A 25059-nucleotide genomic window follows, 5' to 3' on the forward strand; every position below is an offset into this window, starting at 1 on the left:
TTGCAAAAGTAATTTACTTCAATATTCAGAGGAATAACTTGATGAATCTAATTAAAATCAAGTAGGTGAAGTAGATTCAGATTTGTTGCAGTAGGGGTTCCTTGAGGATTAGGAATTTTCACATGGTATCAGATCATTGATTTTGAAATAGGAAGCGCAGATGCAGTGATGAGCAATGAGGCTAAAAGCTACACTTGGCAGTAGTTTGAATCCCCTAGGAGGGATTGCACAGTCCATGCCAGGAAGCTAATTCAAGGAAATCTCTCTCTGAGTGAGTCAATAGAGAGGTACGACTTCTGAATCATGAGTTTACAGAGGCAGAGGGAGTGACGCAGAGCCTCAGCGCAGTGCTAGAAGGGCGTATTTTCTGTCGGGGCAGAAATCCGTTGGAAAAGAACAAATACACATAGAAGGGGAATTTTCTCCTAAGAGGACTTTCCACCGGAAAGTTCGAATTTCTCACTTGTTGGGCAGTTGTGCTAAGAAGTTACAAGAGGACTCAGTTCGACAGTTGAGTGAGATGGCGTCGCATGGGCTTAGAGATCAGGACAGGTTGGACGGAGCCTCCAAATATGTCATACGAAAGACAAGAACCTTAGTTCTTCTGGAGGAATATGATCTCGAGGCCTACATCAAAAGTGTTGTAGAAGACGTACAAGGCCGAGCAAGGGAAGGCAGAGAGGTTGATTCTCGATGGAGTTCGAGATCATGTGGTCTCACACTTGTAGGGCAAGGATACAACCCGGGAGATGTGTGAAGCCTTGTCTTCTCTGTATGAAGGCTCTTCCAAATAGCAGAAGACGTATTTGGAGAAGAAGTTGCAACGGACATTGATGCAAAAAGGAGAAGGGGTAAACCTCTATCTTCAACGTCTTCAGGACACTAGAGACCAGCTTGCTACAGTGGGGTCCACTCCTTAGCCAACTGCGATGGTGAGGATAGCCCTGAATGAGTCTCGGAAGAATGGCAAGTTTTCGTCCAAAGCATATTGGGCAGGGAAAAGCTACCTTCATGGGGGGAGATGTGGGCAGCTCTTCAACAGGAGGAGTTAAGGAGGGACCTAGTGAAGGTGAACCTCAGTGGCAGCAGTGGGAGTGGCACAAAGACGAAGGAGGAGGAAAAGGCAGCTCTAGCATCGAAGGGATAGTAGAAGCAGAAGCGGAAGGAGGACATTTCGAAGGTCAAATGTTTTAAATGTAGCGAGGTGGGTCACTTTGCATCTCAGTGTCCTTTGAAGCAAAAGGATAAGGATGAGAAGCGTGATCGTGAGGTTGCAGCCACAAAAATTGACGAGGAAGACTATGCCATGTGTTAGTCTCTATGAGTCACCATTAATCAAATGTGCTCTTTCAATGTCAGTTGATAGGGTCTAGGTCAAATTGTTATAGTTTCAAATAAATTACCAAATAAAATTTGATCATTGGTCAACTCTAGGTCATTACTACTCCCTCCATACCCAAGGTCAAAAAATGTTGTCATTGCCCTGTCATCACTCCTTCCAAAAGAGTGTCTTGGTCATCATTAAAGGTCATCATATCATTGTCATGCATACTGCAAGGTTTCAAAGGTCTTTAATCATGGTCTTAGATATCCATTCGATGCCATAATTAGGTCATCTCATCAATCAGTCATATAGGACCCATGTCATCACCACAGTCATCATCATGGGAGTAGTAATAAGGGAAAAAGTGTTCAAAGAGTTTTCTAAGGTACATTTCTCACCTCATGAAGATGTAACCTTGCATAATAAAGTTAAAAAGTTGTAGTACACTATTACATTTCATCATTCCTCAAAAAAAGCATATGTGATGTCATACCATACCTAAGCAAAAAAAATCGACTTTTCAAGCTATAAAGACCATCCAAAGCATTCATTCACTCATTCATCTCTCCAAGAAACTCTTCATCACCATTCTCCTTCATCTCAACCATCAGAGCCTTCATTTCCCTCAGCAAATCACTTTGTCTCCTAGTACGTTGTGCATCTGTTGCGTTTCTGGCCAGTGCTGTGTTTTGGCTTTTGGAGGGCAAATCAAGGCATTTTAAGGTTTTTTCTTCTCCAAAGCAGGTTTCAGCATTCTCAAACAAGTAAGTGAAGTGTTCCATAGCCCTCTCATGTAGTATTTCTTCTTCAAATGATCAGAATCATCTCCTAGGGTTTCTACGCTACCCTTTTGCTGCGCTTTTGGAAATTTATGGTTTTTGCTTGTGTTTAAGGGAAATCTCCTAAGTTTTTTGCACAAACACCCTTGAAAATACTAAATACACCCTCCCCAACCTTTTCCTTTCCTCAATTTCTCCATTTTCCCATTTTTCCTAAAGAAACTAAGTTAGCGTTGCACTTCTGGACTTTTTCCTATGTTTTACATTTCCTACCCCCTTCCCCTCACCCATCCTAGCAAATTTCACTACCCTATCACTCCTAACACCCATCCCTATCTCCTAAAAATTTTCCACAAATTTCCCTAACCCCTATCCCCTCTATTTCCTTCCCCAAATTACCCCTTCTTTTTCCCCTATTTTCCTTCCTCACTTCCTATCAAAATTAGGGTTTCCAAGTAAAGCAAAACCATACCATGGACACTGAAAAGAAGAAGTACCACAAGGGAGGAAAAGTCTCTAGATATGAGCCAACTCATATGCAGGAGATAAATGCCTCACAATTCATCAAGAGTTGTTTTGAAATAGCAGGTTGTCTAGGGTTTTGTGAAAGAATTCAGGAAGTGGGTTGCCATGCCAAATTGACCAGCCTCTTTGCTACAAATTTCAAGGGAGACAAAGCCACAATAGCAGGGATAGACTTCATCATATCAACAGATGCCATAGCCTCAGCCACAAGTATCCCTAACCAAGGAGAGATTTGGTTTAAAGGGATGGATTTAGACATTGAAAACTACAAAGCATTCCTAAAACCACATTACAAAGATGCTCCCTCTCACATCTTTCCTTTCAAGCAATTGTTGGATAGGTATGCTCCTTTGATGAAGGTGATCATGAAGTATTTTACTTGTGAAGGGAGGTTTTCTAGACTATATCAATATCACATGAGGTTGTTGATGCACTTCACTTCTATCAAACCACTGAACTTGCCCCATTACCTATTCAGAAGCTTAGTCAAGATGACTGAGAAGGTACAAAGCAAAGGGAAAGATCACCAGGCAAGTCTATTTCATCATGGTTTGGTCAAAATCATTGTTCTTCATCAGCTTTCACAGGTTAATGTATCATGGGAAACATTCAGCCAATCAACTCCTTTTATGCCTGCCATTAGTCAACCTACCAGTCAAATCACTCCATCAACACCATCAAGGCCACAAGAGGTTGGCTCATCCAGCAAGTTTTCACTTAGAAAGACACCTAGGGCAAAGATCTCACAGACCTACAAGAAGGGGAAAAGATTGGTTTTTGCCCCTGAGATCACTAAATATGGGCCTACACCTAGACCTCTGACTAAATCACAAGCTAGAAGATTTCCTAAGGAAGCTACAGTTGAGCAAGTTCAAGGAGAAATGGAGCAGTCACCTAGGCATGTAATTGACTCACCCTTGCAGCAAGATGAGGAGGAGATGTCCCATGAACAAGAAATCTTGGACCATTCACAGAAGTCGAATGAAGATATCATCAAGGAACAACAAGCACAAATCCAAACACCCACTGATCATACCTACCTTGCCCCATTGTATCTCTGCAACTAATCTTTAGAAACCCTGACCTAGTTCCCAGACACATGACCCTGGTCTAGCAAACCTTAAAATCAAACCCTAGTGAGTTGAATATCTACCTAAGATCTATTTTCCTTCTCAGTCATTTTATTGGCTGTGAGATTCTTGAGAGAGCCCTCTCTGATTTGGTAGGGCTACCTACCAAATCTAAAGATTGGCTTGAGGTTACCTTCGTCGGTCTCCTTTCTTAGCCTTGGGACACTGAGAAGTGTTAACACCATGAGTGCCCACGCATCTCCGGGAGGGAGATGGGGTGATATTGAGTTGTAGTCGAGAAGATTACATGTGGGCAGGTTCCTTGAGGAGTCCACCTCTTGGATCAATTCCTTGCTACGGGAGCCCAAAGTTCAGCAGTAGTGAGATGGACTTAGTCTCAAATGATGCATTGGGGTGGTTGGAGGACAGATTCAGTAGCTTGAGACCAGAGATTGATCAACACATAGCAAGGTTGGAAGTAGTGTAGTTGGCACAGTGCAAAAGTCAGCAGCAACGCAGAAGATTCAAAGGGTCAGAATCAACAGCAGTGAAATTCCAACATTCATTGTATCATGTTGAACAGAGTTAAATCCAACTAATTTTGGATGTTTTTCAGTTGCTTCTCTCAGCGACTGAGTTGCAGTACGGATGCAGTGTTAGCAATGGCAGTGCTAGCACCATAGCATATGCAACATTTGAGAGGGAGTTGTAGTACAGATGCAGCAATGGCAGTGGCAGTGTCATGGGCAATACAGTAGCAACGGTAGCACAGTGTTGGTGGCAACAATAGTGCGGAAAGGAGGTGCTTCAGAAGCAGAGCAGCATGCAGTTAGACATTGTTGCTAGAACACTTTCCTCGCTAAGAGGGATTGTTAGTTTTTGGTAGCATCGGAAGTGCTCTAACCTTAAAAAGTGGTGGAGAGGCTAAGGCACATGAGTTCTAAAAAACCCATAAACCGTTTGGTGAAATTCCGCACGGATTGTATTCTATTAAAATAATTAACATTTTTTAATGGGCTTCCTAGGTTTAAAATTAGGAAAACTAAAATATTAATGGGTATTAATCAAATATGGGAGAGAATGATCTAGAAGGTGGATCAAGTCATGTGTTAATCTTAGTCGTTGATTAGAGACTTAATCTCAATCGTTGAAGGCTCAACAAGAAAAAGTATAAAATGGAGGCTTGGGGTTCATTTGGAAACACACACGGAGAGAACGAATTGATCTAGAATTTGATTCCTAAGGCAGGGTTTGCTAAGTATTTTGAATTAAGTGATCATTCTGCAGCAGAGGGGCAGTAAGAATCCTGGAGGACTTTCCGGAGAATACTGATAGAGAGGCGGAGAGAGCCAGCAGAGAGGCAGCACAGCAGCTAAGAAAGCTGACACAGAGAGCAAAATTCGGAATTGTCGGGAACAGCCAGAACTGTCGTGAAGTGCCAAAACAGCCGGGAAACCTGACGCAGAGGGTAGAAGTCATAACTGGTTGGAACAGTCAAAACTGCCGAACAACCGGGAATGTTGACGAAGAGGGTAGAAGTCGGAACTGTTGGGAACAACCAGAACTGTCGGGAACTACCAAGAACAGCCAAAACTGTCGTGAACTGCTGGAACAGCCCGGAAATTTAACGCAAAAGGAAAAAGAGGTGACGCAAAAGTAGTCGGGGTTAGCCAGTCTTGTGTCGGATCAGCCGGAATTCTGCCGGGTTTAGTGAGGTAAAACTCACTCAGATTTTCCACCAATATTTTTCTCTGTAGAGGATTGCTAGATGAGCATCCTACATTTGTATTCGGATATTTCTCCTGCATAATAATAAAACCCTCAGAGCTACTACACCGGTTTTCCCGCATTGGGTTTTTCTGGGGACTATTGTGTCCAAAAATAAGTGTGTCCTATGCATCTTGTTCTTTACTCTATTTTCTGTTTCATGATATCAAATATTTAAATAGTGTAGGGTGCAGAAGTAGTTTACTTCAGTATTCAGAGGAATAACTTGATGAATGTAATTAAAATCAAGTAGGTGAAGTAGATTCAGATCTGCTGCATTAGGGGTTCCTTGAGGATTAGGAATTTTCACATGCCATTGTTCCACAAATGAGTAGATTGCAGACATCTTCACCAAAGTGCTTGGAAGAGAAAAGTATGAAAGATTCAAAATGATGCTTAGACTCACCAACATCCCTTCAGATTAAGGGGGGGAATGTTGACACCTAATCTTTGGGATTAGGTGAATCCATGTAAATATTGTAAATAAGAAATAAGGAGAATTAGAAGTTGAAGAGACACTAGGAGATGAAACCCAAGAGTCTCTCCCTCCATGTATATATATATGATCAATCTCAATGCAAAAAGACAATTTTCTTTGAGGAGTTACCTCCTGGCCTAACAAAAACAATGCTTAAAATAATAATTATTTTTTATTCTTTTTACAAATATATACAATGTCATAACTACAAAGGTAATTATGAAGACCGAATCTAGCTACATTTTCCAACACACACAGCGATGTTATAATCACTTTCACTTAATGTTGCAAGGTTAGTTCATGTCTTAGTTGTGAGCTTCCTCTAGCATGGTGGTGTATTTGCCTAGTGTTCTACTAGTTTCATTCATGTTCCATAAGCATATCTTCATTTTCTGCCAAGGTGCAACCCACATTCATCAAACTCGTCGTTTTACCTAGGTAACTTGTGTATCACATTACATCTCTACCTTTTAACTAGATAAAATCAACATTATATTTACATCTCACTTCATCTCCATCTCTACTATAAGGCACACAACATCTTTTGCTTATAGTTCCTAAGTTTTATTCCATATTAACCCCTCATTTCTCATATTTCTACTTCTTGCAGTGTGAACACACCTAACTAGTTTTGAATATTTTAATTAAATCATAAACTTTAACTTGTGTGCTTAATTATTATCCTATTAATGTTATAATGTTTGAATCATTCATTAAGGCCTATTCCCTAAGTTTTATAGCTGATTTATCACTAGGAAACACAACTTTATGTTTATATGGTAAATAACATGAGAAAAGAACCCCCCCTTTGGCACAAATGTTGAGGCAACTACCCAAAATAACCAACTTGTTTTTGCCTAACATCAGCCTTGTTCACATGTGCTAAATTGTTTATTTCACGTCACTGTTGAACACATTAAACTAGCACTAATTGTGGTGAAACCTCCCTAAGTAGGCCTGATGTCATCCTTTCCAAACTCTTTCATGCCTTCGAAACCCTAATCCCTAGCCAAGCTTCAACTTGAAGCCCATCAAAGGGTTTCTTCTATTACTTTGTTGATTTAATCATTAAGGAAACCCTTTCTTTGACTTTTACATGTCTAGATATACCTTTATCAATGTATATGAATAAGCCCTAGCTTGTAGCAGTCCTTAGCTAGTCTACGGTTAGAATAATTATCTTTTATAAAGAATATTTGAGCCTATTCCATATTTAAGGTATCTTTCCCTAGCCTATTTATATAACCTTGAGCCCTCTAACTAGAAAACCCTTATAAGTGAATACAAGGAAGCCTCCCTTGTGGTCAAATTCCACCAAACAGCAGGAGGAAGATTGCTAAGGTGACAGTGGCAGTTCTTCCTTATTGTTGCACTAGGGTCTGGCTCTTGCCTTGGAAGTCCCCTCACTAGGCCTTCTAGATTTTACAGCAACATGGTCAAAAAGCTAGCTCACATAACCTGCTTCAGGCCAAACAACACGGAAACCTAATTCACCAGCATCTATAATATATGGCATGAACTAGATAACAGGTATTTGCAAGCCCTTGCAGGCACTCAGAATAGACAAAATCAAACTAGGAAAGATGGATGCAGTAGGAAAGATGGTAACGGAGATCCTAAATCAAAGATATTCATTGAATTGAATAGATGAGAACAACAGCTCAATCTATTAGATCTATTCCAAGTAAATATCAATGTAACCCCAAAAGAAAAGGCAGACCATGCTTGAGATACTTACTAAAGCTGCTGTATTTAGAGCATCTTCAATTGATAATAGTTCACGTTCAGCTTCTTTAAAAGCTTCAATGTCACCTCTTGCTGAATCTGCAATTACATAACTCTATGAAAACTACTAAAAAGTCAAAAGCTAAAAGGCATGAAACACAATACATCAAACAGCCAACAATATAGGAAACAATATTGACCAAGACAACATTTAAGATTTCTTATTTCAAAAAATGCTTACAAGTAGCTAGAAATGGCAACCAACTCTTTATAAAATTCACCCAGACACGTTTTCTCAAAAGTAAAGACAATTGGGAAAACTAAGATTTCTTAACCATTCTAATATCCTCCACACTTCAAAAAATTATCAGAGGGAAAAGCAATATCCTGCATTAGTTGTCAGGGATGACATTTTAACACTCAGAGAGGAAAATACCAGCTGTTCATTCAAACTTATATTAGAAATTTAGAGTACGTACCATATAATGCATCAAAAGTAATTTTACAATCATTGGCCTTTTGCTGAGCTTGAATCAATCTTATTCGAAACTTCTCCAAGGAGTCCTCCTTTCCTTGTATTTCAGCTTGTGCTTTCTAGTATGCAAGCAGAAATGAAAACAAACATACAATTAACAGACAGAAAGAGATGAAAAAATCACTGTCATGACTCATACCTTACCCAGACACTAGACAGAAAGCTCAAATACATACAGAAATCTCTTGTTCAAGTTCATCAACATTCGGCCCATAATCTGCACTTGCTTCTACTTCAGCTGAACTCTTTAAATCACGCATATGAATCCTTTTCGATGTGACGTGTCGATCTAGCTCAAACAAGTGCCTCTAGGAACCATAACAGTTTGAATGAACTTTGCTTTAGAATTTCACCTAATTTTACATGTCTATAGCTGAAAAAAGAAACAATAAATGCTTAGTCAAAAACATTACCTTTGTGCTTTGCAGGTTGTCTTTAAGATCCCTTAATGCTTTATCAGCTTTGAGTTTTTGGTTATCTCCCACCTTTATCAATTCAGATATCTTTGAAGCTTCATTTTCATACTCAAAAATCTTCTCCTCAATTGCAGCACAAAGGCGCCCCGCTCGAATCCTCCGATCAGGAGGAAGTGTAGTTTGAACAGAGCCTCTTGAAAACCTGTGAGAATGTTATGCTGTAATCACTGTGTGGATTAAACATTTAACTTCCAACAAATTTACTACCATGAAAAAGAGCTTTGATATATTATTTTCTGACAAGCACATGATCCCATAAAATCATACTGATGTTCCAAACCTTGCATCATATTAATACGTGAACAAAATTCTTGCAATTACTTTTCTATATTTATGCATACTGACATCTCTAACCTATAACTTTGAATATTTATATTTTTAATAAATTGTGAAACTAAGAAGACTCACCCTTCCCACAAATCTTGCAACTTTGCCTTTCACAAACCACATCCATTGTGAAAAATCTTGTTGATTTGCAATTCACACAATCACACCTTACTAATGAGACTTTTGATCACATGTTTTGGTCTTCAATCCAGCCTCACGTAAATTAATTATAGATCAAAAGAGTACAGAGGCTCACCTGAGGGGTTTTTGGCACTCGTCCTAATGCAAGGCAATTTATCTATCTCCACACCCTCTTTTCAGTATGGTATAGCATATTCAATTTCTCAAGTTTCCTAAAATATGTTTCTCTAGAAGACAGACTACATTGATAAACACTCAGCATACCACAAACTTTTTCTATAAAAAAAAGGAATACAACATCTTGCCATGAATATAAATATTAACATCCATTTCTGGGAAAATTTGTTCAATCAGACTGTAAAAAAGGAGTAAAATGATGAGTGAAAAACAGGAGCGCTAAAGCGTTTCCCACAGAATTTCAGAATCAAATTAGTTCGATGGACTTTTAAAAAAGTACAATGATGAGTGACCAACAGAAGTGCTAAAGCATCTTTGAGAGAATTGCAGAAGAACCAAAAAAACAAGCACATTCCTAGTGCTGAAAACAACTCCATGAAAAGTGGAAAAAGAGGAAAGAGCAAAAGAAGGATTTAAATAGAAAAGAGATATGGTCTAAGAGATATGTGTCTCTCAAGTTGCGCAATCATCAAAAGAAACAAGCACCCCCCTATTTAGATGAGGGAAACCAAGCGCTTTTCTTCACTTACGCTAAAACCCCCTGAAGTATGAAAATGAATGATACAAGCTGACCACCAATATAGCCTCAAATGTGAACACTGAAAATACAAAGAAACAACATGAGAAAACCCCTAAAAAGGCCATCCATTTGAGTGTAGAGGCCTAAAAAGGCTGATGTCATTCTCAGAAGACATGTCTTTCCATCAAGAGGTCCAATGCATGGTCCAAAGGGCATGCCCACCATAAAAAGTTCTTTATCAACCACAACATTATCATCCTCAAGCCCATGTCATGCAAGAAGGTACATGTCATCATCAATGTTTTAAAACTCCGACTCCCACTCCGACTCGGCTGAGGGTCGACTCCGACTCGATCGGCTCGATTTCAACGACTAGGTCGTTGTAAACAATACATTAAATATTTTATTATTTTATAAAAAAACATAATTTTAAAGATTTTCATTCATGTTTCCCAACACAGAGCATTAGAATATAGATAGAAGCTATGTCACACGATTCGAGTTCGAATTTGAGTTCGACAATGATTAAGTTCGATTCGAATTCGAATTTTCGATGAGGTTCGTATGAGGTTCGACATTAAGTTTGACTATATATATTTTTCAAGATATATATGACATAAAATAATAAAAAATCAAAATCAATCAATAAAGCTATATGAGTAGCAGTGAGCACCCACGAGCCACAAATCACGACCACTATTCACTTAACGCTCCAGGCAACCAGGACAAGCAGCATCTAGAAATTGAATTCAGGAAATTGCAGACAATACAACACACAACGACAACACTAAGCACAATAGAGCGAGTACACTCAACTGAAGTTGGCTTGTGAAAATATACCGACAACCATGGTAAATAAAGCCAAACCAGTGGCCACCATGGGAAACTAAGTGGCAGTAAGGGAAATAGGAGAAAACCATGTCCTGCCCATGGTTTTTCTCATAAACCTTAAAACAGCTAACAAAAGAAACTCGAACTTAACCTCGAACAGCCAAAAAAAATTTAAAAATTTTAAAATTCGGCTTCAGGTTCGTCTTTAGGTTCGCCTTCAAGTTCGAATTCGTTGAGGTTCGAATTTGAGGTTCGACTATCAGGTTCGCCGAACCTGAACGAATTTGATTTTTCTTTTTGGGTTCACCTAATTTCGAACCTCAAGGTTCAAATTCGGCGAAACTTGTGACATAGGATAGAAGACAGCATATGATCAAAAGGTGCATCCTCCACCATGATGTCATCTAGGAGAGACCCTATGTCACCCTTTTCAAGCATGTGAGTGACATGGCACCCCTAAGGGTAAGCATTGGCATCAAAGAGGGATGTGCTAGCACTCCTAAGCACTGTTTTACGAAACGGCCGAGTTGAAACCGAAACGGCCGTTTCGGACCGTTTCAATAGCCAGCTCAATGACCCGGCCCATGACCCGGCTCGGCTGACCGAGTCAGCTATGACTCGGCCGAGTCATCCAATGACTCGGCCGAGTCATAGCTGACTCGGTCAACCCGGCCGGGTCCGTATTGACTCGGCCGAGTCATGGAAAGGACGGCTGGGCAGCGGTTTTTATAAAAAAAATTCATTTTTTTGCTGATATTTGGTAAAGTTAAGTAGGGTTTGTGGATTCCAAAGGGTAATGGAATATTGTTAAATGCTTTTGGGGTCCATTTCCCCCTCCCAAACTCTATTTAAGACAGCCAAATGCTCTCATTTCACTCACAGCAGTCTTATGCATTTGAGTGAGAGTCTTCTTTGAGAGTTAGTGAGCAGTTCTTGAGCTTGTTTTGGAGCAGCAGTGAGGAGTCTTGGAGGAGCATTGTAGCTGGAGTGAGGAGCTTCTTGGGCAGCCATTTGGAGCAGCATTGAGGAGCTGATTCTTGGAGCAAGCTTGAGGAGGCAGTTTGTGCCTGGAGGTATTTTTTTCCACCTCTATAAATCTGTTTTTACTTAGTAAATTTTAGGTGCATATCAAAATAGCTTAGAGAGTGTTTTTAGTCAAATAAATGAACATTGAATCAATTTTTTTTTTTTTTTTCATTTTCAGATTGTTTTCCTAGTCAAAAAATGGCACCTAGAGCAAAAGATCCTGCTTGGGCATATGTTGAAATGGTTGATAGTGAGATGTGTTGCAAGTTTTGCCATAGGAAAATTAAGTCAGGTCCTGGGGGGATTCATAGGCTGAAACAACACTTGGCAGGGATTAAAGGCAATATTACTCCATGTCCCTCTGATCAAATTGGGGAGATTAGAAAGAATTTGTTGGAAAGCTTTGAAAAATTTAAAGAAGAAAAGACTAGGCAAAAAGAGATACAGGCTGAAATTGGGAGGAAGAGGGAGATACAAAGAATGATGGCTGCCAACCCCCACTATGAGTTTGAGGGTTCTTCCTCTATCCCTCAAACTGATGCATCAAACCCTTTCCGTTATGTTCCTCCCTCTTTTGCTTCTGTTCAAGATAAGGGAAAGGGTAGAATGAAGGGTGATGGGACTATCAAAAGTTTTTTCACTCACTCAGGCTCCTCTCCATCAGATGCACATGGTCCTAAAGTTAGTATTAGTAAAGGTCTTGCTCAGCCCACTTTAGATGACCATTGGAAGAAAGAATTGAGGGAGACTGCTTGTGACTACATAGTTAGATGGTGGTATGATGCTGATATCCCCTTTAATGCTGCTCGTTCACCATATTATGAGCCTATGTTTGAGGCCATACATGCTGCTGGAAAAGGCTTCAAAGGCCCTACTATGCAAGAGCTAAGGGGGTTTCGTTTGCAGAAAGAAATTAAATCAATTAATGAGTATTTGCAAGATTTCAAGGAATCATGGGCAAGAACAGGGTGTACCATCATGTCAGATGGATGGACTGATCAAAGAAACCGTACCATCATAAACTTTCTTGTCTTCTGCCCACAGGGAACCATGTTTTTAAAATCAGTTGATGCATCTGATAAGGTAAAAGATGGCCACTTGTTGTTTCAGCTATTGGATGAGGTTATTGAGGATGTGGGGGTGGCTAATGTTGTTCAAATCATCACAGACAATGCCTCTAACTATGTTCTTGCTGGTAGACTGTTAGAGGAAAAACACAAGACCATCTTTTGGACCCCATACGCTGCACATTGCATAGACCTCATGCTTGAGGATATTGGAAAATTAGATTGGGTCAGAAACACTGTAGATAATGCCAAAAGCATAACAAAATTTATCTACAATCATACACTGGTTTTGAGTCTCATGAGGAAACACACTAGAGGCAAGGATATTATTAGGACTGCCATCACTAGATTTGCTACACATTTTTTGACATTGCAATCTATGCTTTCCCAACATAGAAACTTGCAAAAGATGTTTTCCAGTGATGATTGGAATCAAAGCAGTTGGTCTAACAAACCAGAAGGCAGAGAATTGAAAAGGAAAGTCCATGATGAAACTTTTTGGAGAAAGGCAGCAGAGATTGTGAAGCTTGCTGAGCCACTAGTTAAGGTGTTGCGGTTGGTGGATGGGGAAAGGTTGGCTATGGGCTTCATTTATGAGGCTATGGATCAAGCAAAGGAGCAAATAAAGACAGCATACAAGGATAGAGTGGCAAAGTATGGGCCCATTTGGGCAATCATTGATGAAAGATGGAACAATCAACTCCATCGCCCTATACATGCAGCTGGGTATTTTTTGAACCCACGGTATCATTATAAAGCTAAGGAGTCAGGAGCTTTGAGGGGGGAGGTCAGAGATGGACTGGTTGATTGCATTGAGCGCATGGTCCCATCGGAGTCTGATCAGCTGCTGATACATCAGCAGGTCACATCCTTCAGCAATGCAACAGGTACCTTTGGGAAGAACCTAGCAAAGATTGCAAGAGAAGCAGATGAGCCAGGTAAACAAAAATTTCAATTTTCAATTTCTTAATGGTTTTACTTTTTTTATTAAAGTTTGTTAAATCATTTTATAATTTGAAAGTTAGATATAATTTGTAATTTTGTTGAGCTTCAGCCTTCATCTAACTCATAATTCATTACACTCCTATGTTTTTTGCAGCACAATGGTGGGAGGCCTTTGGTGGCCAGTGCCCTGAATTGCAAAGGTTTGCAATTCGTATTTTGAGTCAAACTTGCAGTGCATCTGGGTGTGAGCGCAATTGGTCTGTCTTTGAGAGGATTCACACAAAGAAGAGAAACCGTTTGGAGCAAAAACGGTTGAATGATCTAGTTTTTGTCCAATACAACCTTCGGCTCAGACGGAACCAATTGCTGAACAAAAGACCTGATTCAGATCCCATTGTGTTGGAAGACATTGATCCAACATCAGATTGGGTAGTGGAGAGTCGTCTACCAGAGTTTGATCCTGATGAGGATCTTGAGATTGATCAACTTGGTGTTGAACATGCACTGCAGCCTGTTCAGTTGAATGCAGATCCCGATCCACCAGCCTCAGTCTCACAGCCAGCGAGTAGGACTCCAGTTGTAGGTGCTTCGCCTTCCTCTGCTCAGCCACGACAGAAGCGCAGCCGCATTTGTACTCTATCTCAGCTTGCATCTGCTGCACAGCCTAGTGGTACTGGCACCACTTCTACAGTTGCAGTTGGAGACGATGATGATGAGGAGGAGCCATGGGGCCCCTTGTCTGACTCTGATGATGATGATCCAGAGATTGGTCGAGATGATCTTGGCTCCTCTGGCAGTAGCTACTAGCCTCCTTGGTTATTTGTATTTTGTTTTGACTCTTGAGTCTTTGATCATGTATGACAGACTACAGTTGACTATGTATTTACTATTGCCATTGGGTACCACCGTACCATTTTGATACAATGGATTGGTTCATGAGCCTACTTTGATCATATGTTGTCTTCCATGTATATTATAATGTTGTGTGTTTGGAAACTTGAATGAAAATCTTTAAAATTATGTTTATAATATTTAAAATTATGTTTTTTTATAAAAAAAATAAATATTTAATGTATTTTTTACAACGACCGAGTCATTGAAATCGAGCCGGCCGAGTCATTACCGAGTCGGAGTCCGAGCCGGAGTCGATCCTCGGCCGAGTCCGAGTCCGAGTTGTAAAACATTGCTCCTAAGTCATCTCAATGATAACCATCCTCATCTGTGCTTTGGAAGAAGGCACCATCAACCAAAAGAGGGTCAAGACCAGTTGGGGGGCATCTTCAATCCATTTGGGCATATCATCAAATAGTCCAACGTCCAAGCTTTTAAGTTTATTGTTTCAGCATTTGGAGGCTCATCAAGGAGTGTAGCATCACGTGGAATCAACTCAAGGCTCGATGCTCATCTTTGGAGGGCCAAGGTTGGGGCCACAAAGTTAGGTTTGCATTAAGAAAGGGGCAAAGAACCTATTGGAAGGTTTTGAAGAAGAATGAAGCTATCCCTTAAGGAATCTCTACTACATATGTGATACCACCTAAACAAACCTCTCAAAGATCAAACGAGATAAACCTTATTTAGGGACAAAAAACCATTAAAGTATCATAGTGAAAACTTTGGAGTCCCCCAAAAGCAAAAAATTAAAAAAAAAAATCGATGTTTTTTAGTTCATGGGCCGCTGTCATCCAACCCAGCTGAGTAGGCTTGGACTCAGCCGAGCCGGCCGGGTTATTACCAAGCCAGCCGAGTTGTTAGACAACTCAGTCGGCTCGGTAATAACCCGGCCGGCCGAATTGGTTCACTGGCCAAGTCGACCCGGTGAGGCCTTGACTCGGACCAACTCGGTCGAGTCGGTTCTGAGCCGACCGAATCTTAAAACACTGGTCATCATCCATGAGCAACATGCTAACTCCACTGGGTAGTATCCACGTATCAGGGATGGAAAGGAGTCTCTAGAGGTGTGCCATGTCATCATCAAGACTAATGTTCCTCATCCAGTGCAATGCCCAAGGTACAGTGGAAGGCCCTCCAAAGGGCATGTCATCAATATCCAAGAGGTGTGAGTGAAGCATCATCAATATCCTCCAAAGGACTATCATCAAATGAAAGCTCCAAAGAATCAAGCAAAGACTTCTAGCATGGATACAAGAGTCATTGAAGCATAAAAAGTGGACCATACTCAATGTAAGAGCCATATAAGTATATCACGAAAAGTACCATCTTAAAACTCCACCTTAGTATAAGACCAATACAAGTTGCTAGATTTAGATATGGGAGAATCATCAAATGCCCCTATCATCTGCTCCCAAACCTAGGGAGGAACAATTCCTAGTCCAACTCTTCAGTCAATAGGTGTGAGTGATAAGTGACATGGTCTGGGGTGTACTTCATGAGAGGTGTCAGAGTCTTCTACATGGGTTATGCAAGACTATCAATCATGAGCACCTTTCTGGAGGGAGCATTTACATTACTTGAGTTACCCTTTTCTCAGCATTGTTTTTTCCACCCTTTAATTAGTCTTTTTCTTTGCTTTGATTAGCTTGCTTAGCACTGTGATGGATCTTCAGGATTTAAACACTAGGCAGAACAAAGCAAAAGTTACATCAGAACATATAATACAGGTTTTAGCAGTTGCAAGCTGTAATACAGGTTTTAGCAGTTGCAAGCTGTTCAACAATGATTTTTAAAAGCACTTTACATACTCCCTACATTAACCCGATATTTTTTTATAAAAGAAAAAATAAATACAAATAACAAAATATGGAAACATATCACATACCAATCAAATTCACACTAGATATGAGAAGGAATAACAGTGATCGGCTAAATAAAGAAAGCTTACAAGGCCTTAAAATATACTCACATTTTATACCCATCCATTGTGAAGACCTCCTTAATATTTGGAATATTGCTTTCAAATGCAACTGTTTTCCCCATGTCATAATCTTTAACAAGTACTTGCCTTTCCATGCTACCCTATAGAATCGAAAGGTGCTTGTGAGAAATCTCCACTTTTTAATTATAGGAACAGAGTACAAACAATCAAAGACAACCTCCAGTCAGCTGTCTTGATTGTCACATCTGAAAATGGCATTCTAGCACATGGAACAAAGAGTTCTTCAACAAGATAAAGATTTCTAAAGAATAACCTTCATATTTTAAACAGCTGAATATATGATTTCATGAGATGACACCTCACTCAAACTTTCATTAGAAATAAAAAACTTCAAACCTCCGTGGCCATATTACCCACAAGCAGAAGCAACATGCAGGTAAAGTGCAGACATGACAAACATGTTATGCAGAAGGAAACATATCAAAGGAACAGTTGGGTTAGATATAAGGCACCATATCAAAAGGAAAGCCACGTGGCTAATAAAAAAGAAAAAATTAAAATATGAGCGTTATGCAACTTTAATACTAACTAGAACTAGTTACATAAAGTGCTGCCTGAATTGAGTAAATGATTGTAAGTTGTAACATTCTGGAGATTCTAAGTGGCACCAAGGAATCCAAAAGTATATAATAATGAAACTGTTCATTATCCCAAAAGCACACCTGATCAACCAGAACATTTATTATAGTGGGTATTTCTGCATGAATTGCTGACATAACAGTCTGCAACTTCTTATCTGGTAACATTCTCTCTGGTATACTCAACCTGTATAGCATTGATAACAACACAAATTTACAAACGAGAGTTGGAACATGTAAAAACATCAAAATGATTGATAACAAATTTATCAGAAAAGTAACTATCATGGTAAAAAGAGGTGAGAGGAGGCTCATACAAAGGTCTCTCAAAGTCATAAATTATGATTTGAAGATTAGCATAATTAGAGTCCCGAGCACATGAACGTAATAAAAGTGCATCTTTATGATTTGTAACAATAAAAGCATTTAAAAGCTTCCCAATAGCATGTTCAATTGCCAACGCCCAATCTTGGTCCTTCACCAAAGTCTGCATATAAAATGCCACACATATCATTCACAAGAAAGTTACATTCTCGATGTCCTTATATTGTTATAATTATGTTCTAATCGCTAAGAAAGGAGGAAAGTAGAAAGCAACGAATATCTTGCTAAAATTGAAATGTAACATAAACTGCATTGGTGCCCTTGATGTAACAAAATAACAGACAATAGGATTGAAACCCAACTGACATATCATAATTTCAAAAGCATGAGATATTAAAACTTGGCAGAAATGGTCAGGTCGGTTACAAGGGAAAACAAAGACAAGTGAAGATCCAACAGAAATGACAATAACATCCAGCAGCTGCAGTCTTTGCTCGACCATTTGAATCACAGGATATATGCTGCTATATGCGAGCAATTTTTACTATAGACTATGTCCATGTTCTCAAACAGCCTTTTACCGGAATTTTTCAGAAATTTGGAAGAGTATGCACGCACATCAATCTAGGTTTTCAAGATCTATTTATTATATCTAACCACATTGGCATATTCTTTGAGGCCATCCCACTTGTGGAGGAGATTATAACAGCTATTGGCATATATCCCTGTGGATTCCTTTCAAGGACAAGTTGGCTATCTTCTTGGAAAATAAACCTTAATGAGTTCACATATTTGCGCATTTATTTAGCATCTCTGGATGGCTAACTACCTCATCTAGGAAAGCAATCCACCTTGGGGCACAACTTCCTAGGTCGCAGTCTATTTCAATATATTACATTATTTGTTGTCGAGAGCGTATGACTAACTTAGAATGCTTCTCAAGGGTGCACCAATTCAAGACTATTGTATTGTTTGTTTGACAAAGTGCAAGGAGATAAGATAAGATAAGATAAGATAATTTTATTAATGTCCAACGAATGACCACAAAGTAGGTCAAAGGGACTGTCGGTTACATAAGGGGGCCGTGCCCAGTAGGAGAACCAATCGGTCTCCTCAGAAAGACAAATGCTGAAAGGAAGATAGAAACTAAAAACTAAAAACGAGGCGGGTTGGGAAGAGCGAATGGAGCTCCGATCCCGGCCACGCCTGTTGATCTCTAGACTGCGTCGTAGTCTCACTGGTGAAGAAGACCCTGGGGACTCGGATGTGGGAGTCCGCTACTCCTAGCATCCGAGGCCGAGAGAAAAGAGCTGAGGGTAGTTCAGCAAGGTTTGCTGGTTTGAAGCGGTGGGCGCTGGTTGCCTCCCATTGTGTTGTCTCTGTGATCTAATGATCCTGGGCCGCCTCTCGGGGAGATGCCTGGAACGGTTCTGCTGCTGGGCCCTCGTAAGTAAGGGGCCTCTCCTCTTAACTGAACGAGGGTCTGTCGATCTGTGTGAGCCGGACTGATCGGTACTCGGACTGGTTGATCTCTTGACTCCTCGGGCTGAGGGGAGTATGCTGAAGAAAGAGGTGATCTGACGAGTAGTGTTGGGTCGGACGGGAGGCTGGAGGATATGCTCCCGATGCTTTAGAGTCTCCTGGATGTAAAGTGCGACACATCTCTGGTCCGTGTAGCTGAAGAAGCTGGATAGGTTCTGTGGTCCTCTGAACAGACAGTGGTAGCGACCTCTGATCTCATAATATATCGGACAACCGAAGATGAAGTGCCATTCGGTTTCCACCTCCTGTGTATGGCATAGCCGGCAAGTCCTGTCAACTCTCTCTATCTGGTGGTCTGTCTCTACCCGAAGCCTATGTGATCCAACTCTGAACTGCCCGAGGGGGATCCGAAGAGCATGCATCCAATGTCGAAGCGTGTACTGGGGCCGAACTATAAGCCCGTCTCTGATACTCAAGAAGTGCTCTGCATAGAACGCCATCTTTGGGCGCAGCCCCCCGGGGGGTTAATCCATGTGACCTGGATAAACTGCCTGTAAATGTCTTCTTTGATGATCTTGTTTAGTTCCTGCCTGGGGGGGAGTCCTCTGGGGGCATTCAGGGAATACCGAAAGGGGGGGAGATGATCTATATGGAGTCCCACTGCCTCGAGGAACTTCGAGACCCCTGTGTACCAACATTTGGCTTTTCCTGGTTGGGTGCGGTCGATGGCTTCAGAAGAGCAGTAGGCTAGATAAGGGTACCTTTCGCGTCCTTTCAATGTATCTGCGAAGCTCCGGGCTCGGTGAAGAAAAGAGACCAGTCTGAAGGCTGTCTCAAGGCGGAAGGGCTGCGCACCAAACTCGGCCAGTATGATTTGGTGTGGGATAGTATGCTTGCAACGGATAATACGTCGGAGGAGAAGGGTTTGGACTCTCTCAACTGCTGCCCAATCAGACTCAAGCAAGGAGGGGCCCCAAATTTCCGATCCGTACAGGACCGTGGGTCGGATCAGGGCGTCCATAAGGCTCAATTTGGACGAGATGTCCTGGAAGTGGTGGCGGAAACATTGTCTCTCTAGAATGGCTAGAGAGCCATACCCCTTATTGATCCGAGGTTGCAGAGCTGGCCGCAAACTGAACCGGGGGCCCGAAAACTGTACTCCCAAGTATGTGTAACTATTGGTAATCTCCACTATCTCTCCCTTGAAGAAAAATCGGAGATCCTGAGACTTCTTCGTCCCGTTGAAGACTATTACCTTTGTCTTACTCAAGTTCACTGACAATTTCCGGAGATCACAGAATAGGGCTAATGCATCCAGCTGCCTCTGGAGACCTTTTGGTGATGAGGATAAGAGTGCAATGTCATCTGCAAAGAGTAAGATATAGATCAAAACCTGATGAAGATAGCAACCGTCAGACTCCTGTATGTGTTCCCGCAGAAAGGCTTCGAGCTCATCAATATATATCCCAAATAAGGTGGGGGAGAGTGGGCACCCCTGCTTAACTCCAATCGTGCTCCGGATGAACTCAGACAGTTCCCCCACCGTGCGAAGACGGCCCAGGACAGACTCAGCCGGGAGTTTGGGGTATTGGTGTCTTTGAGTCGCTGTAGAAGATCCTCTCTCGAGACTGAATCAAAAGCCTTCCGGAAGTCCACAAAGCAGCAGTACACCTTCGAGGACCGGTGGCGTGCTTCCTCGATCACAGCACGGAGTGTAAAAATGTGGTCAATGGTCTGATGATCTGGCCTGAAACCAGCTTGGCCTCTGGCCCTGAGATCTCTTTCTTCAAAATCGCTGGAAAGCTTTCTATGGAGGATAGTGGCATAGAGTTTTGAGAATGTATGGCCCACCATAATTGTCCTGTAGTTGTTGGGGTCTGAGGTATCCCCTGACTTATGTATGGGATATATAATATGGTGGGACCATATGGGGGGGAACCCTTCTCGGACCACATGGTTGAAGAGATCTGTCAGGTATCCGACTAAGGGTCGGATGCCTTGCTTGAAGAATTCGGCTTGGAATCCTTCCTCGTCCGCTGCTTTGCTGCTATTCATCGCCCAGATGGCTTCCCTGACATCTTTATCAGTGAACAGGTGGCAGGAGAGGGGAGGAGATGTGACCTGGATCTGGGACTGTCCGGGAATGTCGTAGAGGCGGGAGGTGTGTGAGAACATGGAGACTGGGTCGAGATCGGAGGGAGGAGGAGAGCGACGGGGGAGGATCTTGCCCCAGAATTGCTTGGGGGAATGGGTAAGGAGGGCAGAAAGCTCTCGTCTTTGCTGGGAGATGAACTGTCGTTTTTTGTGATGGAGGAGGCGACGGTAATTCTTTTGGATGGCAGAGTATGAGGGAAGGGACTGGCGGAAGGCTTGGCGGAGATCCTGGTGGAGGAGTTTACAATCTGTATCGTACCATTTGTTCATAGGGGAAGTTCCTGTCTTACGGGAGGTTGAGGGGGTCCGAATTGAGTGTGGAAAGGATTTAAGCGCCGACTCCCAGATTGCTGAGGAGAGACAGTGGTACTTATCTGAGACAGTCTCGAGACGGGAGAAGTCATCCGAGTCGGGGAGGATTTGTCTGAGTGAGGAGGAGAAAATGTCGGGGTCGCCCTCATCAAAACGGAAGATGGTTCTACCTGGGGATCGGGGTGGGGGGTGGATTGGTCGGGGGGGATCAAACTGAAGAGAAAGTGAAAGCAGTGCGTGGTCGGCTAGAGGGATGGGAGAAACAGAGAGATTCTGGATGAAAGGGAGCAGTGTTCGACCGGTTAAGGCGTAATCCACCACACTAGCTCCTCCTCCGTGAGGTCTACACGTGAAGAAGTGGGATTCTGGGAAGCGCGAGAGGCCGTTCAGAATTATCAGATCATGTGATTCGCCCAATTGCATAAGATGTCTACCGTAGGCTGTGATGGGGCCCAGAGCGTCCTCCGAGGTCCTCTGCAAGCCTACTGAAGCCAGGTCAACACCCCTAGTGCAGAACACATCCTCGGACCGGTCATGGAGTGGGACCTGCTGGTCCTTGGTACGGGCATTGAAATCCCCCATAATGATAATTTCTCCATCAGCTGAGTATTTAGTGATGTCTGGGTATATGTCGGTGAAGGGGTCCCTCTCTACACCGTCGTGGATGGCAAACGGAGATGTGGTTGGGGGGAAGTAACAAACTGCAATAAAGATATCCCTCCGGGGTGGTGCTCCAGTTCTGATTCGGATCCACATGTATCTGGCGTACTCGTCTGTATTTGCCACTGTGACTCTGTCCCTGAGCCCGTCTTTGACTAGGCACGCTACTCCCCCTGATCCTCTGACTCCCCCTGAGCTCCTTGTTTCCTGTCTACATACTGAATGCCATTGGTACCCTGTTATGTCTGGGAGAGGCCGAACTGGGCTTTCGTGGGTCTCTGTTACCAGAAGGATATCTGCTGACTCAAGGGCATCGTAGAGTTGCCCAGGCGAGGACCAAAAAGACCCATTTCCGTTCCAGCAGTGAATTGAAATCCCTGTTGTTCGGCGCCTCCCCAGGCGGCCCCGTCATTTGGAACTGCCTGATCGAGGTGTCCATCCTGGAGGGAAGGAGTCTCGAATGACCGCACGGAGGTTCCTTATGACTGCCCATTTTCCCGCTTGTCTTGCTGCAGCCACTTGTTCCCTAGCCTGTTTGAGTTCAGCCACCTGTGCCCGAGTGAGATCCTCATCAAGGAATATCCTGTGTGGAAGGCCGAATAGCTTCCGTTTAGCTCGAAGAGCATAAAGGCGATCTGTGGTGTTATGGAATCGGATAAATAAGGTGGAGTCCTGTCCCAGCCAAGCTCTGTCTAATCTTATATCGGATATGTCGAGGGTGTCTCTCAAGAATCTTGAGGCCACCTCCATCGGATCTGTTGAAGAAAGAGGGAGAGGGAGACCTCTCACTTTGAGGTTTAGCTCTCTCGCTCTACGGGATCGTTCTTCCACGAGTTTGGCCTGTACAACTTCCTCTACTGCTGTGATAGGAGGGGATTTGTCTTTCCCCCGAACCACCTGTGCCCATGAGCTGATGTGTGTTTCTGTTTCCTGTCTGAGGGAAACCTGTTGTGATATAATCTCCTCTTGCTTGTTCCTGATCTCCTGGATTTCTGCATGCAAAGTTGTCTCTGTGGGGTCTTCCTGCACTGATTTTCGAAGGGACAAGTTTTCCCCTTCCACAAAGGAAACTCTGTCATTGAGTGTGTTTACTTCGGTCCGGAGCTTGTCATTCTCAGTTTCAAGGGAATCTACCCGACGTAACAATTGTTTGATTTGAGATGTCCAGAAGGCGAAGTCTGACTCCATGGCAATGTCTCTGGGGCTATAGGTCTCTTCCGGTTGGTTAAGGCACTGGCGGAGGTAACTGGAAGGTCCTCTGTTGTTGAATGGGTTACTGAGGTGGATCTCGTGCTCTGGTTCCGTGTGTGTCTTCGGGGAACCCATATTTAACCTGTCATTTTAAAATTTGCAGAAACAGACGAGGGTTTGCAGAGGTTCGATGCGAGCAGAGCGAATACGGGCCGCAGAGAAGGTAGAGATGGGGGGCCGGTGTTATCTGATGGATGCGGGCTGCGAGCCGAGCAGACAGCCGTCGTCAGGAGAGGCGCCGTCGATCAGCCGCGGGCCGTCGAGCAGACTCGGGCGCGGGGAACCGACGCGGAGAGAGCAGACGCGGGCCGACGGCAGGGAGCGGACGCGGGCCGACGACGGGGAGCAGACGCGGGCCGACGGCGGGGAGCAGACGCGGGCCGACGGCGGGGAGTGGACGCGGGCCGGCGGCAGGGAGCAGAGACGGGCCAGCGACAGGGAGCGGACGCGGGCCGACGGCGGGGAGCGGACGCGGGCCGACGGCGGGGAGCGGACGCGGGCCGACGACGGGGAGCGGACGCGGGCCGCGGCGGGGAGCAGGTCCTCTCCTCGCTGAAGGGGAGAAACAACTATGATTAGCATACTTACCAAGGGCGTGCCTCTTCTAAGTTTAGGGTCAGGGGGTTATGATATTCGGTTGATTAAGTGCCTTCTTTGGAGAGCACCCTAATGGATATTAAAGGTTACCATGGAGGATGTCCTTTTGCGGGACGATATATGTAGCATTATGGAGAAATTTTACATGGGAAAACAAGCCCATCTTCAAACTGGCATTTTTCATTTGGAGAGAACAAGTGGAACCCCATTATCTAGCCCATTTTACTTGCTTATTTTATTTAGGATTTTCGACTTGTAATATAGCTAGTTGGAGGAGACTGCTTGTTTACTCCTCTCAACTATTGCTTTAGGATTTTAGATATTGGATATTAATGTTTTGTTAAAGGTTTTGAGCTCTTCATGTATGAAAGATGAGTTCCTCCTATTATAATAGTTGTTGAAAGTTTCTGGACACACATTAGACTAATGCATGAGATAATTTGGTAGCTTGTTTGAGCTTGAGGTGAATGTTATTTGATTCTAGTTGTTGAATACAAATTCTCGAAATATGATCTCTTCAAGTGAGTTATGAGAGCTTAAGTTGGGTAGTCTTGTTCCTAGTTTAACTGGAACCGTTGAGGCTTAATTACCCTCTTGAAATTCCATATTCTTCATGGCTCAAAGTATAAATGAAAATGGTAATCTTTCATTAGAATTTGTTGGGTTTTGCCCCATTATTTTGTGAACATTTTCTCATGCATTGATTAAGACATTTGCATTGCAATCTATTACTTCCCTCCAACTTCTTCATTGTCGACCTTGGCAGAGATCCCTTTGTAGATTTATATGCCGGTATCACCTAGTATTATGCAGTTGGGGAATTTATCCTTCTAGGTGACTTCAATGCCCAAACCAGAGACCTCCAAATTCCTCTCCAAAATCCGCCAGAGGATGTATTACGTACCTAGGAGATAGATCCAACGTATGAGTCACTGGCCAATACCTACTACAACTAGAAGAGTCTCATGAGTTGTGGATCCTTAATGGGCTCCTTTTTTTCGTTGGTTCCTGCTCTTTCATATCTCGCCTACATGTCAGAGGGGCGAGTGTTGTTGGTTAGGTACTCTCTAGCCAGAACTTACTCCCCTTTATTTG

The 25059-nt window shown here is 42.6% G+C and overlaps 2 protein-coding genes across 3 annotated transcripts in view; one reads left to right on the forward strand and one right to left on the reverse strand.

The window, feature by feature from the left end:
• The window catches only part of LOC149199309 (structural maintenance of chromosomes protein 6B-like), a 423580-nt gene that overhangs the window by 208626 nt on the left and 189895 nt on the right, over positions 1 to 25059 (reverse strand). For both annotated transcript variants that reach the window (XR_016253762.1, XM_089402377.1), the window contains exons 11-17: positions 17502 to 17671; positions 17269 to 17371; positions 16574 to 16686; positions 8617 to 8821; positions 8380 to 8511; positions 8148 to 8262; positions 7682 to 7767 (exon numbers count right to left, since the gene is read on the reverse strand). Coding sequence is in view for 1 of the 2 variants with exons in the window: in XM_089402377.1 (XP_089258503.1) it covers positions 7682 to 7767; positions 8148 to 8262; positions 8380 to 8511; positions 8617 to 8821; positions 16574 to 16686; positions 17269 to 17371; positions 17502 to 17671 (924 nt within the window). In the remaining variant the exon portion in view is untranslated. The remainder of the gene's footprint in view (positions 1 to 7681; positions 7768 to 8147; positions 8263 to 8379; positions 8512 to 8616; positions 8822 to 16573; positions 16687 to 17268; positions 17372 to 17501; positions 17672 to 25059) is intronic.
• On the forward strand, positions 13067 to 16397 carry LOC149199310 (uncharacterized). The gene is made up of 3 exons (XM_089403656.1): positions 13067 to 13706; positions 13868 to 14292; positions 16278 to 16397. The coding sequence occupies exons 1-3, from the start codon at positions 13067 to 13069 to the stop codon at positions 16395 to 16397; spliced, it is 1185 nt and encodes a 394-aa protein (XP_089259782.1).

The sequence above is a fragment of the Pinus tabuliformis genome, chromosome 2_1 (assembly GCF_031772625.1).
Source record: "Pinus tabuliformis cultivar Carrire ecotype Pingquan chromosome 2_1, CPIR1, whole genome shotgun sequence".
Classification (NCBI taxonomy): Eukaryota; Viridiplantae; Streptophyta; class Pinopsida; order Pinales; family Pinaceae; genus Pinus; species Pinus tabuliformis.